We start from the raw sequence: 19,691 nt of genomic DNA, 5'->3' as shown, positions 1-19,691 counted from the left end.
AGCAGCTACTGGTTTCATCATTGATCCCACAACAGGTCAGAAATTCTCTGTTGATGATTCGGTTGTTAGAGGGCTTGCAGATAGTGAATTCAAGAGTAGACTGCTTGAGGCAGAGAAAGCTGTTTTGGGCTATTGCTGTTCTGGGAAAGTGCTCTCTGTGTTTCAGGCTGTGGAAGCTAGACTTTTAGAGAGACAAAAAGGTAAAAATATCCTTGAGGCTCAAATTGCAAGTGGGGGGGTAATTGATCCTGTAAGAAGTGTTCGTGTACCTCCAGAAACTGCCGTGCATCTTGGCTTGCTTAATAACACAATTTTAAAATTTTTGCATGAACCTTCTAGTAATGCAAAATGTTTTTACAATCCAAATAACAGGAAAGCTATGTACTACTGTGATTTGCTGAAAATGTGTTTGTTCAGTGTAAGCAGTAAATGCTTTCTGCTTCCAGCTGGTGAAAGGAAAATAAGCAGCCCATCAGCAGAGAAAAGTCATAAAACTTCTGTAGTAGATGTCAACACAGGAGCTGAAATGACATCATACGAGGCTTATAAAAAGAAATGTATTGATAAAGCTACATATCTTGAGCTTTCGAAACAGGAATTTGATTGGAAGGAGTCTACGTGTTTTGACTCTGATGGGAATTCTTTTCTTTTGCTTACAGATCTTAAAACTGGCGTACAGTTTAATATTGAGGAGACCTTAAATCAAGGTAGAATTGACAGAGCATCAGTTGATAAATATAAGGAGGGCTTAATCACAGTTAATGAGTTTGGTGATATTTTAGTTAGCAGTTCACAGCCAAATAAAGATTTAAACAGTCCTATTGCAGGGTTCTGGCTTTCTGAAACCAACGAAAGAATTCCAGTCTTGAAAGCCTCACGTAAAAACTTGGTAGACAGAATTACTGCCCTTCGATGTCTTGAAGCTCAGGTTAGTACAGGAGGTATAATTGATCCATTTACTGGGAAAAAGTACAGTGTTTCAGAAGCTTTGCAAAGGGAGTTAATTGATGATGCTTGTGCCAAGCAAATCCAGCAGTGTGAGCTGATCTTTACTGGGATCATTCATCCTGTAAGGAACACTGTTATGTCAGCTGTTGAAGCTGTGCATTTAAATGCCATAGACAAAGAAATGGGCATGCGCTGCCTGGAGTATCAGTACTTGACTGGTGGATTGATAGATCCAAAGTCTCATTCCAGGTTAACAATGGAAGATGCAATTAAGAGTGGTATTATTGATGCTGTCACAGCTACAAAGATGAAGGGTGAAAAATTGCATGCTAAAGTTTTAACATGCCCTAAAACTAAGAAGAAGATAACCTATAAAGAAGCTTTAGAGAGAGCTGTTTTTGATTGCCACACTGGACTGCGGTTGTTAGAAGCAACTCAGCCCATGAAAACAGGAATTTCCAGTCTTTACTATAATTCATAGTGGACAAAAGATAATAGTGCTCATTTTGGGCCCTGCTTTAAAACTCATTCAAGTTAAGGAAATATGGTGGCCTTTGTGGACAATCATAAATGTTTTCTAGCATAATAATGAATTGCTGTAAAACTAATTGTTACAAACCACTTATTAGTATAAACCACTGAAACTGGAATTAGATATTACGTATTGCAAAACTGAAATTTATAGACAGGCAGATTCATAATTTCAGAATGCAATCTATGTGTTCAGTCTTTCCCTGAAGGCCTTCTCTGACATTACCTACATACAGGTAGTGTGAATGAGAAATTATACTCAAGTTGGTGAAGTTAACATTAGTGCAAGGTGGGTAGATTTAGGTGAGACAAGGATCATATCCTTACATTAAAGATTGAAAGAAATTGCCCATTTTGCGAATGAACACAGTGCAGTATTTCATGTGACCTGTTACTTAATTTAATATTACAAATCAGTTTGTAGATATCATTTATTTTACAGAAGTGGCAATAAAATATACAAGGATTAAACCTGCAGTACAGTAAACACACATGCATAAGTACTTTTTCTCACACTGGTATTTCATTCATTTCATTGGGCTACTTACATTATAAAGTTGTAAGTTTTTCTCTCGCTCCAGGTAACTTTTTTTCTTCAGAAATGTTTTCATGCTCTAATAGGCAAATGAATTACAATTGCATATCAAATAAAAAAAGTCCACTGAAATAAAACGCCTTTATTTTTACTTGTGATACATGGAAGGGCTTAAGCATGTTTTCTCAGTATTGATAAATGTCCACCTACTAACAGGTTGTACTTATATGAAAAGGAATATGTTTTTCTGTGCAGAAAAAAATTAAATGTCTCAGTATTTTACTGTTATTGTTCTTGTTTCTGTAGACATAAAGGCAATGTATTCTTCCAATTGTAATTTAGTAATCCATGTGCATAGATTGCAAAATACTGTTATCCTATGCTGGCTGTACATATCCACACCTGAGGGTAATGCAAAGGCAGCAATTCAAAGATACTTTATATGCAATTTTTTTTAGATTTTTATTTGCTGAGTAATGGCTGGATAGCTATGCTTTTTCCTTTTATCAATAATTTTATAATGATTGTATGTGTGTATGATTAAGCACCTTTATCATAATTACAAATCATTTGAGGTATTATTTTGTTAATATCTATGTGACATTTTTGTTCCTACATCAAAGTGTCATAGTAATGCATGTGGTGATAAATAAAAAGAAATCATTTTATGTTTATGTGATAATAATGGCATTATGGTAGAGTTGTGTTTGTATGGATGTTAATGTCACATATTTCAACAATTTACTTTTACGTTTCTTACAATTCGTGGCGCTCCTCAGAAATCAATGGAAGAGGAAAAGAAGGAACATGTTGAGAAAGCTGGGGATTTACTAAAATGGGTAACAAACCTCAGCAAGACACTCAGCAAAGAAGAAGGAGAAAAGGCTGAAAAGACAGACTTACCTAAGCAGCAGGTACACAGATGTATTTTTAGGTTTTTGCCAAAATATTCCATAAATAATTTTTTTCTTGCAAATGTCCATCCACATTTTCCTCAAGGTGTAATTTCACATTTGGTTGTGAGTGGAGGGCTGGGTACGTGAACATCAATGTTTAGGGACACAAGCATGTTACTCAGGAAGAAGTTCACACTGCTTTTTACAGATCTAGTGTGTGATATATTCTGACACTGCAGAATATCAGTTTAGAGAAACTGGACACTGCACACCATAACTCAGCCTTTGTAGAGGGTCAGTGCATCTTGGCAGATTGGCGCTTTGGGCACCAGGAAGGAGGAAGCTGCTACGACGGTCTTGAAAGCCAGGTTTCTATTTATTTGCTTTTGAAAAGATATTCAGATGGGTCTTCTAAAGGAATAGTAAAAACTGCTGTCCTAGGAAGTACAGCAGCTGTTGGCTGAGGCTTTTATTGTCGCACTACAGGCTGCTGAAGTGGCCCATCTTGAAGCCTTTGTATTTATTTAACAGGTACATTGTCACTGTGTACAGTTGTAACTTTGACCATAAATTTCCATCTGTGAAGTTTCCTATAATTTTTAGGAGCTCCCCTCCTAGGCTTGTCCCACGAAATAGCTTAGTGACACCTAAAAGATTTCAGTTGGTGAAGGTCTGCCTGCGTAGTGAGCAGCACAGGCACAGAGTGGTGTCTTATCCACATACCTCAGTATAGGACCTGATGTGTGGTCCTGCACATGTGATTTTGGCCCTCTTTGCAGCCTGTTCCTGTGTTTTTATTTTGATGACCCATGCAGGTGCTGGTTAGACACACTGGAGCAGCGTGTGTGTAAATCAAGCTTGCTGTTGGGCAGGTCAGCAAACCTGCAGTCCTGATGGCCACCAGACCCAGCACACTGCTTGTTCATAGAGAAGCAGTGCAAGCTCTGAGTTTGTGCCTATATATTTAGGATGAAGTAAGCTTGTATTGATTTGAGCATACTGATTGTTAACTTACTAGTAGTTAGGATCAGGATTTGGAAAAACATTCAGTGCTGCTCCTTTTCTGCCCTTGTTAATGATAATGCTGCAAACCTTTGTCAGTGTTGAGCCAGTGCTCAATCCTTAGGGCATCTCAGTTTACCACACTACCTGTGGGTGTCATTTCCCCTGTCCAGCCTGAGCCCTCAGTGAATAACCTGTGAATTAGCTGCCTTGGCTTCCTCCGTGACACGCTCCCTTGCTGTGGAAGATGGGCATTTGCTGAGAGTGTTTGCTTCTCTTGTGAAACAACCTATTGAGGTAGCAGCAGCGAAAGTGGTGATTTGATAGCTGAAATACATTATGGTTGCTGTGGGGTGTAGCCATGTTCTGGGAGGAGAAGCTGGTACCAATGGTGACAGGGTGAACACAGCAGCCGCAGCAACACTGGTTTCCTGAGTAAAGTGGAACTTGTGACCCCACTGGCTACCTCAGCCTGCTCTCATCACGTTCTTGTGTAGTGCATACAGTGCTTCTCTTGGTTCCTGTACAAGCAGCACAAGTGGTGAGATCGTGGCCTGCTCGTGGTGACTGCAAAGTGAGACTTTTCAGGCCCTTTAACACAATGCAGTCAAGGACAGAACTGGTTGAGTCCAGGCCCAGGTGAATGCAGGGCCCAAGCACCTTGCTGAAGTTCTCTTAGCATCTACATTGAACGTATCTCCAGCCTGCAGACTAACCTTTGATAATTTGCCTTTATTTATCCAAAATGACTGCAGGGAGTTTCTCAGAAAAATTAAAAGATTAAATTCCCACAACTTCCCCTGCCACAATGAGTGCTTTAGTGGGGATGGCAGAACTGATAGTAGGGAGAATATTAATAAATAAATAAGTAATTGCATTTGTCTCTGATGTTGTATTTCATGAAGGCTTGTGGTCTTCTGATACATTTTTAGAAAAGACATGTTAAAAAAGATATGTTATCTTTCATTTTGGTGAGCAACTTCTTGAACATGACCATTGTACACATACCTTTATAAAGCTGCTATAAACTGTGCCAACTATAAGTGATTTTAAATGATTGGTTAATTTTCATACAAATAACATTTTAAAATAAATTCTATTTGTTTTGCTTGATAGTCTTCTAATACAAACAGCTTACTTAATGAAAAGGCACAGCACAATGACTTATCCATATGTAAATGATACAATTACATAATCAATAATATTGCTCTAAGGATAGCCAGTATTTAAAAAAATCCAACTCTTACATTATTGAGATTAGTTCCAGATAAAAATACTATGTTGTTTGTTTGTTTTATTTATGTACATAGTTAAGTCTTGAACACAGTTTGCTTCTTTTTCAGATTTCCCTGCATGAAATGTCAACCAAGAAAGAACAAATAGCTGAAGCTCTGCAGACTACTCAGTCATTTTTAGCTAAGCACAGTGATAAGTATGCCATTTTTTATTTTTCAAATAATATAAATTAATTGAATCAATACATACTGTTTGGTTAAAAATAAATCCTGTCCTCGTATTACAGTTCCAGTTGCATTTCATGTGCAAGTATGTGAGTTTGGGAGTTTTGTGCCTTCCTGTTTGATGAAGCTTGGTGCAGTTTTGTCAATTTCAAGAACTTGGCTTGTTTTATATAACTCTGGTCAGCTTAAAAATATTAGATATTTGAATTTTTATTTGGAGTCAAAATAATTTACAGATTCATAACAAATTAGTACTTGAACTATATGTCACAAGGTTGTTTCATCTGTGTCTGAAAAAAAACTGTTTAAGATATTAACTTGCTGAAATGTCTCATGACTGCTTGCTAGTTTTGTTACCTGTCTTTGAGAATCAGTAGACAAAGGCACATGCAAAGGTTAAATGCTTCTTTTCCTGATTAACTGCAAGCAGTTTGTAGCTTTCTTGACCATCTCCATAATTAGGCTGTATTTTTTCCAGATTACTTGTACCAATTTCTGCCCCACTTTTAAGTAAAGGTAGGTAGATCACTCCCAATAGGTTATGAATTACCCAAAGAGGTCCTTTCTTTTTTCATAATAGAATGACCGATGAAGAAAGACATGAAATGGAAAAGCAAGTCAGATCTCTCCAGGAGAGCTACAGCTTGTTATCCAATGAAGCTTTAAAGCAGCTGCAGGAAGCGCAGTATCTGAGTGATGAAAAGATGGAAGAAAAGGTAACAAGATAGAAACTTAGATTTCAGTCTCTCTTGAGTTTTACTGCATGGTTTTCGAACCCCACATGATCAGCAAAAGAAGAAGCTGCAACTAACAGTGTGTGGAAGAAACTTGAGATTTAGTTGACTGAAGGTGTTATGTATTTTCTGTAAGATACTGTGTGTGACCTCACCTGTGCACATGAATTCTACTCATCAGACTTCTTTTGTGAAGAGTCTTAATAATGTGTGCCTTGCATGAAGAAAGATAAACAATCATTCATCTCTTAACTCTTCTCTTAAAAGCCATTCTTTGACTGCTAAATAAACCTGCGTTTCTGCTGCAAAAATGACACCATAAAATAACATGATAATCTCTCCCATATATCATTCAGAAATGTCCTAGAAGAGGTCGATTTTCAGTTTTTCTTAAAATTTTTCTACATTTGAAAATGGGAACACATGATTAGCTCTGAGGCACTACAAATACATTTGTTGATGGATATTAGTTTTAAATATGGAGTTCTCAAAAATTATCTTGCAAAGGAGTGTTCTCATATACATATACAGGCAGTGTCTGTGTAATGAGTTCAAATAATGTTGCGGAACTGACTTCATGCTTTTCATGCAAACTAAATGCAATATTTGGTGCTAGAGTATCTGATTCCATATTGTTGAGTGTATATACAGAAGTGCTGTATGCTGTAAACATGAATAGCATGGTTGTGTTGAATCACATACTGTTTCCAAATATTCTAACCTTTCACAAGACATTTATAGCATGAAAATTTGCCTTTCAGGTATATGTTCTATTTGCTCACTCTGCGATCATATCTTCTATTATCTTTCACTAACCCTATGTATGTATGCAAAGCATAGGTTTTCAATTCACAGATGCATGTTGATTTTAAATCTTTTATCACATCGTGTGCTATTGAGTGACTGACATAGATCACTTGCGCATTTGAGCTGCTAACATTCACAGCATTTCTCCAGGCCTGGTAAGTACATGTTTTTCTGCTTATCATGCATTCAAAATCAAAAGAAAATTTAAAATATACAGTCCAAAAATATTGATATCTTCTCTTTTATATTCCTTTCTAGGTGAATAAAGTCATTGCTGGTGTCATTGATCAAACTACTGGAGAAGTCTTTTCAGTCTTTCAGTCTATTTTAAGAGGTTTTCTTGACTATGATACTGGAATTAGATTGCTCGAGAACCAGCTGATTTTTTCTGGAATCATTTCTCCAGAATTAGGAGTGTGTTATGATTTGGAAGAAGCTAAAGCTCATGCCTTAATTGATGAGCAGATTCTATTGCAGTTGCAGGAATTAAGTAATGCAAAAAAGCTTATTTCAGAATCATCATTATCAAATATTCCAGTTGTTTCAGTTTTAGAACAAGGTCTAATTTCAGAACCTTTGGCTATTAAAATTCTTGAGAATCAGCTTTCAAGTGGGTATTTGATTTTGCCATCTACTGGAGATAAGCTGACTTTTCAGAGTGCTTTCCAGAGAAACCTGATTTCTCCAACATTATATGCAAAACTCCTGGAAAGACAAGACACATGTAAAGATCTCATAGACCCCAACTGTGCTGAGAAAATTTCCCTTGAACAGATGATTCATAGAAGCATAATACATGAAGAAACAGGGTTAAGACTCCTACCTGTGAAACCACTAGAAAAAGGTAGAATTGTGTTCAAATGTGGAAGGAGGATAACTATTTTGAGGGCAGCTCATGAAGGGCTCATTGATCGGGAAACAATGTTCAGGATGCTGGGTGCTCAGTTAATGTCTGGAGGTATCATTGACCCTGACTCGGGGAAACGAATGACTGTGGAAGAGGCCATGAGACAAGGGGTGATAGATCAGGACACTGCTTGCGGGATCCTCACACATCAGGTTCAGACGGGTGGAATCCTTTGTCAAAATTCAGGACAACGGTTGACTGTTGATGAAGCTGTACAATGCAACTTAATATCATCTACCAGTGCCCTGCTGCTATTGGAAGCACAGAAGGGCTTTGTGGGATTAATTTGGCCTCACACTGGTGAAATATTCCCTGTATCAACTTCTTTGCACCAAGATATGATAACAAATGAGCTGGCATTCAAAATACTGAATGATAGAAAGAGAATAGCTGCACTTTACATTCCAGAAACTTGTGAAATAATCAGTCTTGACAAGGCTGCAGAATCAGGGATCATAGATAGCAATACTGTATCTGTTTTGACCAATGTGACTTTACCAGATAAAATGCCCAATGTAGAAGAATTAAAGTCCCCTTGTAAAAATGCTGCAAAATGGTTATCAACGTATGAATTTCTCCAATCTGTATTTCATGACTGTGAGGAGGAACATGAAGATTGTGGCACGGATGACCCTGTATGTCATAATTTAGATCAAGCTAAGAATCTATTCATATCTTACCTGATGGTAAATAGTTATATGGATGCAAACACTGGAGGAAGACTTTTGTTATATGATGGACAACTGCAAGAAGCAGTCAATATGTTGGTGGAAGGTGATGGTGCTGCATACAATGCTGGTGTGTCAGAAATGGAGTTAAGTAACAAATATGTGAGCTCAAAAGGAATTAACCTAAAGTCAGCAGACAGTGTTCAGGGTGACCTTTCGGGTGTTGAGAATGCTTCTAAAAACAGGAAATTAAATCAGTTTGGTGATTTGGGGAATTACATACCTTCACAAGAAGATCTCCATGAGTGTGGACCAGATGTTTGCAATGCTATTGACACTGAGCAATCAGAATATACACAGGAGATGCTGTTAACTCTCCCTGCAGAACTCAGAAATGTAGTAAGTAACACTCAAAATTCCATGAACAGAAATGCACTCAGAGGTTTTTTGGAGGTTTCTAAGTGGACAGAACTGTATAAGCATAACAATCAGCAGGCAAATTCAGGAAGTATTGAGGGGTATCTTCCAAATGACTTCAATTCAAGTCTTATTTCAGAAACAGGGAAGGAAGCGATTTATATGGGTGACAGTCTGGGTAATGAAAACAGGAGTGATAAAAACCTACAAAATTCCTTGAATGTGGATGATTTGTCAGATAAGAAAACCTGGAGAGAGCTGGAAAGGTGCACAGAATACAGGCCTCACATATTGCAAGCTGACAGTAGCAGAATGGTGTTGGATAACAACAAGAAAGACGATTTTCAGAGAAGTCTTTGTTCATCTATCAGTGCAGACACTGTATATAGACTTCCAGAAGAATTTGTTAGTCAATGTGGTGACACACTACAGTTCGAAGACAATAGATACAGTGAGCAACCTCTACAGGAATATGCTGATGTACCTAACAGACCATCCCTAGAGGGCTATCTTTATATACATAGAAGGCCGTCATTGGAGGATTGTATTGATTTTCAGAATAAACTGTGTCTAGAAGACAGCAGAGACATGCACCACAGGCCTTTGTTGGGTGGTGATACTGTTATACACGATGGACCAGCTATGGGGGACAGTAACAGCACTGCACAAGGGCTGACAGTAGAAGAAAGTGATCTTACATTCCACAGGTTAGTGCCATGTTACACTAGTTCTGACTCGTCAGTAGATGGGAGTGATGGCATTCCACAGCTTGAAAGTACCTGCTTGCAGCAAGAGTGTGGTGAGGTAGCCTCTGAAGATGACAGCTCTCAGTTTGATGAGGATGACGATGACGCCTATGAAACACCTCAGGCTGATGATGACGACAGTGATGTCTATAATACTCCTCAAATTGATGATGATGATGATTCCTCTGACACTTCTCAAGGTGATAAGGGGTTTGATACCTTGAAATTGGGGGATGATGATACACCAGAGCCAGAACTGGCTGGAAGATCAGTTCCATTAGTTTTTCTGGAGGAGAGAGGTGGTCTAATAGCCCTAAGAGAAGAGACCACCTCTTTTCAAGAACTTGGAGCTAATGCTAAAGAGAATGTCCATGTGTTTGAGAAAAGGCAACCTGAGAGCATAAATACAGCTTCTGCAAGTGCCAAAGCCATGGGAAGAATCCCTAAGGAGGAAAGGGAAAGAAAAGAAAGTTTTGGAGAGAAGGAGCAAGAGTTACCGGTTACTGTGGAGAGTGAAGGAAGAAAGGAGGGAGGCATAAGTTCTTTACAGGAGATGTATGAAGCAGATGTACAAGACAGAAATGAGCAAGCTGAAATGAAAGCAGAAAGTGATTCTTATGAGGACGAATCTGAAGGTACACAGGAGGGGGAAGATTCTGAGGAGGATTATGATAGTTATGATGACTCTGACACTGATTCTGACAGTGAAGATGAAATGGATATTTTTTATTCACATCATCAGTGTGTAGATAAAGGTGACCACCTGTTAATTTCCTTAGGAGATGTAGAAAGAAGCAATGAATGTAATCAGAATATTGATGACTGTTGCTATTCTTTAGGCCACAAGACAGGATATACTTCGCAATTCCAGTCTAACCATGAAAATGGAAATCTATCTTCAGGAAAATGTGAATCAATGTCACATGTTTCTGAGGAAAGATATGTTGATATTTCATGTACAAGCGAAGAAGACAGACATCAGGAAACAGAAGATGAATATGGGATTTATGTCAAAAATAAACAGATGTCACAAGATAGTACTGAGCCTATTCAGTTGGAAAATACCCTTGGCACTAAATGGGCGTTCTCTACAAGTGAAGGAAGTAATGAAACACGGCTTAAGGTTCCAGGTTCTCAGCTTCTTGATGGTATTGTGAAATCTGATGTCAGTGTAACAGCCTACCTGACAACAAAGCAAGCTACTGATAATGATGAAAGTACTTGGTCAAATTTGCTTCTCTCAGAATGCTTTAGTGATAGCACGAATAAAGACAACGGTAGCATGCCAATGTTAGATTCAAATCATGGGCAAAGACAGAAAGAAGCAGTAGTTGCAGAGGAAAAAGTATTAAATGATATGGAACAACTAAAGGAAAGTTCATCCCAAATGGACAATAAATTCCCTATAGATATGTGTTACGTGAATGATGATAATGATAGCTCACTTAGGGACCCAGTAGATCCAGTCACCAGTTGGAAGCATGGTCAAGTAGGAAGGGGTTTTGAAATTCTTTCAGAAAGTAAAAATAGAGTAAATATTATAGAGGAATGTGATATCATGGGACTAAGTAAAAGTCCCATTCAGATGGAAAGCCTTGGGGAAATATTTGATGCATCAGTAATTAAAGCTGATAGAGAAACTTCTGTTGCGAGTAAAGAAAAAGTAACTGTTGATCAAGCTTTCTTTGACATTCGAGTTGTGAGATCAGATGAATTGAGGAGAGATGCTAACATTCCTCCTTCTTTAAAACAATATACAAAAGGCATAAAAGAAGGTGGCCATTCAGAACTGGATAAAACTGAATTCTCCTGTTTTGAGGACACAGAAAGAGAGAAAAAAGGTATAGAGATTGAAAAGGATTTTCTGCTAAATACAGACGAAATGCATTCAAGTGAATTTAACTCTTACTCTTTTCCTCCAATGGATACAGTGAAACCAAAGGAAATTAGCATAACTAAAGAAACAGGGAGAGTTATCTGTCAAAATACTGCCAATGTTCTTAAAGGCTCTTCAGAACACAGAAACAGCAATGACAGTGAAATTTCCCCCATAAAACCAGATGCTTTAGGAAGTATTGAGGATGCCAGAGAATCAGGGGATGGAAGTGAAGTGCTATCTTCTGGGAGACTTACCCATACCACTGATGTTTCTTCTGCAATTCTGAGTAGCATAGGAGCTGACTTGAATTATGGTGCCCAGAACGAATATGAGATACTGAAAAACAAAAAGGGAGAAAATTTCATGGCCAGTGAGACTTTCTCCCTTGGAAATGGTTTCAAAAACCAAATGTCCATGGAGTCATTGCAAAAGGAAACGGGACCCTGCAAAGATTTTCAAGTAAAGGAAGGTATTTCACAATCACCAGAAATATCTGACACACTAATGGAAGACTTACAGAATATATTACAAAGGAAATTGAAAATGGGATGTGCTTACTGCAAGCAGGAAGCTGAACCTTTAAGTTACCCTGATACCAAAACTTTAATGCAAAATTTACTCACTATGGTTAGAAGCACCCAGCTTGTGAGTGAAAAGTCTAGTGGGTCAAATCTCAAGCAAACAAGCAGTTCTGGTAGAACTGCATTAATGTTTACCACGCCGCGTACAGAGCCCAAGGACAGTGATGCTCCTTCATTGCTTTGGCCTGATTACAGAAGTCCTGATCTTCTTCATGATATTCTGAAGCAGGAATCCTGCAAGCAAAAGATGACTGATGTAGATAAAAGGAGGAATGAAACAGATGTGAAAACTCCTGTTCCTAAGCCAACTATTTCTGAACTTCTGGAGATTTTTCAAATCTCACCTGGAGATGAAAGTACAAGCAAGTTAGAGGAGCTGATAATTGGTTTGCTTATGAGCTCACAGGTTGCTGGTACCACCACAGAACATGAGGATAAAGGAAAAGTAGGTGGACTTTGTACTCTTTTCTCAACAGAACAATCAGAGTTTGGATCAGAAATTGCTAAAGAGAAAACATTGGCAGATAATGCAACTGTTGCTTGGAAAAGTGACCAGGAGCATGGGAAGACAGACAGCCCATCCATAGGCTTTACTGAGTCTGTTTTCAAAACAAAAGAAGCAGTCCTGGAAGACGCCCACACTAGCATGGTGAGTAACAACAGCTGATATGTTCTCAGTGTCCTATATTAAAGGAATTGCATGAATCCTTCCAAATGCTAGAGAGAATAATTGAACTGGAAAAATGGTTGAAAAATTAAATGATAAATTTAAAATTAATCATAATAAACCCAAGGACTTTTATTGCTAATTTTCAATTCTGTCAGTTTGGAAAACCTTCTCTTATTTTTAAAACTCATTTTCAGTTTGATGGATTACAGCAATGTTTAACGTTAATAGAGAAAATACAAGGACATTTGGCAGTGCTTCAAGATATGAAAAGCCACCTAGATAACCAGCAGCCTGTTAGTAACAACCTGGAAATACTAAGAAATGAACTGAAACAGCTAGAGGTAAGTAAAGTGTTCTTTATGCTTGTACTTCAGTAATGGGTGCTAGGAATAGGCCTTAGATTAAACAAAGAGAGACTTAAAATGTAATTAATGTAATTCAGATTAAAATGTCTTTCTTAGTAACTTAATCCATTCTATATATATTCTTTTCATAGTCATTTGAATCAGGACTGGCTACGTTTGCAATTGTCCTAAAAAAGGACATGAAGTCAATGGAAGAATTCTTAAAGTTTTGTAACAGGGATATTCCAGAAGAGAAACTTAAAGAGCTAAAGATAAGCTATGACTATTTACAGGAAGCATTTTTGGTGGTCTGTGATACATCTTCGAAACGAGCAAAACAAATACTCTATGCTGTTGACTCAGAAATGGTATGTTTTTATCAATGTATGTTTTTACCTTGGTTTTTTTCAAGGTAATTGGGCTAAAATGAAGGAATTTGGTTTTGCTTTCTTTTGTTTCATCTTAGTATAAAAATACATGTATGATTCAATTCAATATGGTAGAAAGTGTGACTAGACTCCAGGAGCACAAATAAATATACAACTTCCCTTTCCAGTCTAAGCTTGGAATATTACACCAGCAACTTTTAAGTAAACTGCAGAGATTTTCAGACTGGATCACAGAGAACAGTAAGATAATTAATGACTTCACCATGAATACTAATGATATAGAAGAGATGAAGAGAAGCTTACAGCTATTTAAAGTAAGTATTCTTTATGGCAGGTGTTGGTGCTTCTGATAAATGTTGCTCCTTACTATGAATTATTAGCTAGGTTTTGTATTCAGGCTCATTAATCTTTATCACTTAAACAGATGGCTAGAAGTAATTACTTAAGAAACAACTACTTGATAATCCAGTAATAAAATCTTGTTGATTTGCGTTTTCCCTTGCAAAAAATGTTTGATAAAGTTAGGATTACTGAGAAAACTATTGGTTCTACTTACTTTCGTTACAGTAAATCTGAAACTTTTGGAAATCTAATTTATAATACACATATTTCAGTGATTGGATCTTTATGCATAAGGTTCAGAATCTTTACCAAAATTTAATTACCTTTCAAATCCATTATATGTGAGAACACAAGTTAGGATAAAAAGTCCCTTCATTACACACTCCATAAATTTATCATCATGAAAAACAAATCAGATCAAATTTCTAGTAAAGTTCATACACCTCTGTATGTATGAATAAAACTTATTTTAATTGTTTTTATGTGCTTTAATAAAGTTCTGGTATACATAATAATCTCATAGGGGTTCCACAATATGTAACTACTGGCAGAATTTGCCCCATTGCTAGGAATGGGACTTCTCTTTGTGAACTTAAGAATAAGAATGATTTCAAGTAAGTATTTTGACATTTCTGGGTCTTCAGACCTAGCACATTGAAATGTTACACCTAACTTGCCATAAATCTTCCATAGTTGAATGACAGTCAGTTGTGAGACATCCATGAGAGAGGAAAGAAATAGCGATGTGCAAGATCACATTATTTGTTACTTGAAAACAGACTGTCCTGAGAGAAACCATGCACAAATTCTAATGTCATAGCTGAATACATCAGAATGATTCTCAGTTTTGATTTACTGTGGCCAAACTGTCTAGCAAAAGCATTTTGGAACAGAGGCTAAGAAAAGTTGATAGGGATACTTGTGGTTTATTTGTACTGACTTTTTTCTTCATTGCTAGTAATTCCCTTCACTTCATTTACAGAACAATGCTGCAGAGTTCAGCTGTGAAAAAATGCAACTGGAGTCCACTGCATTTGATGTTCAGTTTTTCATTTCTGAACATGCTGAAGATCTTTCTCCTAGTCAGAGCAAACAGCTGCTGAGGCTCTTAAATACCACCCAGAAATCTTTTCAGGAAGCACAGGAAGCAATAACTTCTCAAGTGGAAAGTTTAGAGACTCAGTTACAGGCAGTGCAAGAGCTGGGTGCTCAGAAGGTTTGCTTTTCTGTGTAAATGTGCACTAAGTGTTTTGTCTATGGATGAGGAATTTGAATACCAGCATGCAGTATTGAGTGTATTCCTATCTTTTCCCTTTTTACTACAGATACATTCGTAGTTCTACAAAGTTGGTATTGATCAAGTTTGGCGAATTATCATTTTTGCCTTTCTTGGTATAGTCACAGAAACAGCATATTAGATTATGGACAGAAACGGGTCTGCTCTTTGTAGCCATGAGAGAAATTTACTTGAGATTTTTCACAAGTGTTGGTTCTTTAGCAGCTATATCAGTAATTGATCTGAGCTATATTAATCACTGAATTTACTACCACACCATTGCTTATCACTTATGTCTTGATTTTCTTTTCCTTTAATTGGCCAGGTTGTCTGCTTATATTTATAGTAGTGTGCTTATCTTTATAGTTAAAGAACCAGATTTGTTAAAATCCTGGCCAGCATGGCTTGTTTTGACTGAGACAGGTTAGAGGGACAAACATATGAGTAAATCAGCCAAGATATTTGCAGTTCTAGGCATGGGCACTGGGAAAGCTCTGAGTCAAGTTGTGATGGTTACGTCTTCAGCTGGCATGGATGCAGTTGGCAAGTGTAAGCAGCCTTTGTAGGGTAAAAGGAGACTGATAAGATACTGCAGCATAACTACATCTCCTCTTACAGAAGCACTCTTAAGACTCAGAATCACCACCTCAGCCCCCATTTTATGCATAATGAAAAGTGTCTTAGCATTCTGTAGACTTTGTATTATTTTGCCATTCTAAGAACATTTGTTTCCACCATATTTTGTGAAAGAAGCATAAAATTGAGTATAGGAAAGGCACAGATAAGATTTCTAGGATTTTGTAACAATAATGAGCTTGCATGTTTTGTTCTACTGTACTGCTTAAAAAGTCCTACTGTACTGCTTAAAAAGTTTCTATTCAGGTAACATATTTTGCATACCAACAAGAGCTAACTCACATTCACAACTAACTTCTGTTTTGATGTCCTTTTTTCAGAATTAATAGTGTTTATCACAGGTTCCAAGTGGTTAAGAAACTGGATTTTCACTCTTGTCATTTGGAGATTTCATCTTTCACATATGTGCATGGCCAGACTACTATTGGGCAATTCCATCAAACATGGTCTCTTTTACTTACAACATATTTGAGGTTTATCCATAACTTCTGTATGTTCATCTTGCTCTTTGTACCACTGCTATCATGTTTACAGCATACTTTTAAAATTATTGCTTTGCAATATTGATGTTCAAAGATATTCTAATACTTATTAGTGTGTCTATTGATTCCTGAAGTGAGGAATTTTTGTTTTATTGTTCAATTGTACTTGGCTCTAATGTAGGATGTGGCTGAACGGCAGCAGGAATGCAAAGAGAAACTGCAGGAAATCTGTGATTTGCTTACGCAGACTGAAAATCAACTCATTGGACAGCGAGAGTCTCTTGTTATTGGAGACAGCAAGGCTGAGCTGGAACAATGCCAGACCAAACAGGAGGTAGGCACAATTCTAGTCAGAGAAGTTAAAGAAGACTGAGTGCAGAGGAGAGTGACTAGACTCTTTTGTTGAGTAACAAGACTTGTCATGTGAGAGGAGAATAAAACAGATTTGTTTGACCTACGGAAAGTAAAGGCTTAGTGGCTTGCATTTGAACTGCTGCCCGTGACTACACTCCAGTATGTGCCAGTGGGAGAACAGAAACTTCCAAATGAGGAGACACCAGAATAAAGAGTATGTGCTGCACATTTAAGGAAGCACTCTTGAAGCAGGCATGAATTTTGTTAATATATTAGTTTCAGATTGTTCCTGTCAAATGTGATAAAATCACAAGTTTTTTATGCTAAAATAATTCAACCAGCTTTTTAACTGGTATCAGGGTGTGTTTATTCCTGTTCACAGTATTTTGAAAAATTTTGCTGCAAGGCTTTCTCTTGCCTGAGGCTTTCCATTGCCTCACTCTTGTTTTGGTTTGAATTCTGGTTTTTATTAGTGTTTCTTATAATATCTTTGGTATCCTCATGTAACAAAGCCCTTTCAGTTTGCTTGCTTTCCTTGCTCTTCAGCTGTTACCAGTAATCTATAAGCTTTGACTATGTCCTGACTGATATTGAGTTTGTGATAGTTAAAGAACTGAAGGACTTGGTGTTCTTCTTCTTCCTCCTTCTCCTAGTAGTAGTTGGCTATACTGTAGAACTCCGAGTCACGTTTAGTAATCTATAAAGGCAGAAATTTCCTTGTTCATCTTGCCTTGCTTTATTATTCTTCAAAGTGATACATCCAATTTGTCAAAGTTTTCTTATAGTTAGTGGAAAGATACATACCCCTTTGGTGTCTCTTACCTGTCTTAAGAATTCGTGGCCTAAATGGGGTATCTAGGGGAGTGAAGAACTGATGCAGCATATGGTGCCTTTTTTTTTTTCCCGATCATCTGTGACTGCCTAGCAGACGAGTTGTTATTTTCTGTCTGGTTTCTTATAGTTGCCATTGAAAAAGTGTGTCTTAAGAGGGAATAGATGTTAAAAAAGGTCTTTTATATGTCAAGTCAGCTTTCCTCCTCAGTGAGCTGTTTGAAAGGGAGCACAGAGATCTTAGTCAAAGGAGCATCTTGTCTTGGTCAGTGTCCCCAGGAAAATCTTTCTAATATACTTGCTGAAGTGTTAAAATGAGCTGCAGTTTTAGGTGCCTAACTCTATTCCATAATTGCTGCAAAATCCTTAGTCTAGAATGAGAATCAAATATTCTGTCTTGCAGCTCCAAGATTGTTACACTGCATATAAAGATAAAAAATGTCATTGTTTCAGTAACTGGGTGAATGTGCTCAACAGCATAATTGTTATAATTAAAGCTCCTCTCAGATAACTGGGAGGCAGTCTAGGAAAACTGCTTTGGATAAACTGAAACTAAGTATCTGTCCTCTGTGAAATTCAATGGATGCAAACATTCTTCTGAGACTAAAATATTATGATTGATTAAAACTAAAATAAAAGTATTCTTATGCCATTCCTGGCCTGAACAAAACAAAAAAAGTATGGGAAAACTTCCAACTGGGAAAGACAACTGCAATTTTCTAACTTTTATTCAGTTGCTTTATTTTTAGCAGCTTTCTGTTAGGATAGTAATGGAAAGAATTTGTCAGGAGACTCACTAACTGCAATGTAGCAGATTTCTACAACATAAGACATATGTTTTTCTCCATCAAGGAAATGCAATATTTTAGCTTCTAAATAAAGGAAAAAAAGTGACCTGAGTCTGAATAACAGTGTAAGCCAACAGACTTGGAATTTAAAAAAAAAAAAAAAGATTGAACCACAAGAACATTGTCAGATGTTGATGTCTTTAAATTTAATAATTCTATCTGCAGTTTAGTGATGTATAATATACTTTCCCAAGTTAGAAAGGACCAGTATGGTGCTTACCCCAGAAAAGAGAGAGTTCCAATAAAGTTAATTGGACGGATCTGGTGAATAATTTACTTACTTCTATGTGCTTTCTTTTTTCTCAAAGGAGATACAAAAAGACATGAGAAGAAGTGCCCAGACACTGGCAGAGATTGTGAAAAATACTGAAACCTTTTTGAAAGAGAATGGAGAAAAGTTGTCACAAGAAGACAAGACTGTTCTGGAGCAGAAACTGAATGAAGCTAAGACAAAGTGTTTGCTTCTTAGCCAGAAGGCAGAAGAGTCCAAAAAAGAACTTGATAAAGCTATGACAACAGTGATTAAGCAGGAAACAGAAAAGGTTTTTAGGCAACCACTTCATACCTTTATTCAAACTTTTTGCATGTCTTGTGGGACTAGTCTTGCAATTTACCCTTGTGTGGTGGGTTTATCCTGTCTGGATGCCATGTGCTCACCAAAGCCATTCTGTCACTTCCCTCCTCAGCTGGATAGGGGAGAGAAAATGTAATGAAAAGCTTGTGGGTTGAGATAAGGGCAGGGAGAGATCACTCACCTGTTACTGTCATGGGCAAAACAGGCTTGACTTGGGGAAATTAATTTATTACCAATCAAATCAGAATAGGATAATGCAAAATAAAAACTAAATCTTAAAAATACGTTCCCTCCACCCTCCTTTATTCCTAGGTTCAGCTCCAGAATTCTCTCCCTCATTCCCACCACTGGTGCAGGGGGATGGAGAATGTGGGTTAAGTCAGTTCATCACACATTGTCTCTGCCACTCCTTCCTTCTCAGCACTTTTCCTGTGCTCCACTGTGGGGTCTGTACCATGGGAGACAGTCCTTCATGAACTTCTCCAAGATGAGTCCTTCCCACAGGCGGCAGTTCTTCAAGAACTGCTCCAACCTAGGTACCTTTCATGGGCTGCAGTCCTTCAGGAACTGCTCCAGTGTGGGTCCCCCCTGGGGTCACAAATCCTGCCAGGAGCCTGCTCCAACATGGACTTCCCATGGGGTCGCAGCCTCCTTTGGGCATCCACCTACTCCAGCATGGGGTTCTCCATGGGCTGCAGGTGGATCTCTGCTCCACCGTAGACCTCCATAGGCTGCAGGGGGACAGCCTGCCCCACCATGGTCTTCACGATGGGCTGCAGGGGAATCTCTGCTCCAGCTCCTGGAGCACCTTCTCCTCTCCTTCTTCACTGATCT

General features: G+C 37.8%; 1 protein-coding gene across 15 annotated transcripts in view; it reads left to right on the top strand.

Moving 5' to 3' along the window:
• Window positions 1–19,691, top strand: part of DST (dystonin) — a 306,949-nt gene that overhangs the window by 181,240 nt on the left and 106,018 nt on the right. For 14 of the 15 annotated variants that reach the window (XM_039380420.1, XM_039380416.1, XM_039380421.1 and 11 more), the window contains 5 exons: window positions 2,794–2,928; window positions 5,256–5,344; window positions 5,953–6,088; window positions 16,432–16,584; window positions 18,592–18,825. In XM_039380420.1, the coding sequence (XP_039236354.1) occupies window positions 2,794–2,928; window positions 5,256–5,344; window positions 5,953–6,088; window positions 16,432–16,584; window positions 18,592–18,825 (747 nt within the window). Of the gene's footprint in view, window positions 1–2,793; window positions 2,929–5,255; window positions 5,345–5,952; window positions 6,089–7,171; window positions 12,761–12,975; window positions 13,123–13,277; window positions 13,494–13,681; window positions 13,829–14,838; window positions 15,073–16,431; window positions 16,585–18,591; window positions 18,826–19,691 lie in introns of all 15 variants that reach the window. The other variant, XM_039380429.1, reaches the window with a different exon arrangement.

Source organism: Pipra filicauda, unplaced genomic scaffold (genome assembly GCF_003945595.2).
Source record: "Pipra filicauda isolate LSUMZ 115617 unplaced genomic scaffold, ASM394559v2 scaffold195_size2193078_pilon, whole genome shotgun sequence".
NCBI classification, from domain to species: Eukaryota; Metazoa; Chordata; class Aves; order Passeriformes; family Pipridae; genus Pipra; species Pipra filicauda.
This window is presented reverse-complemented; position numbering and strand designations above follow the sequence as displayed.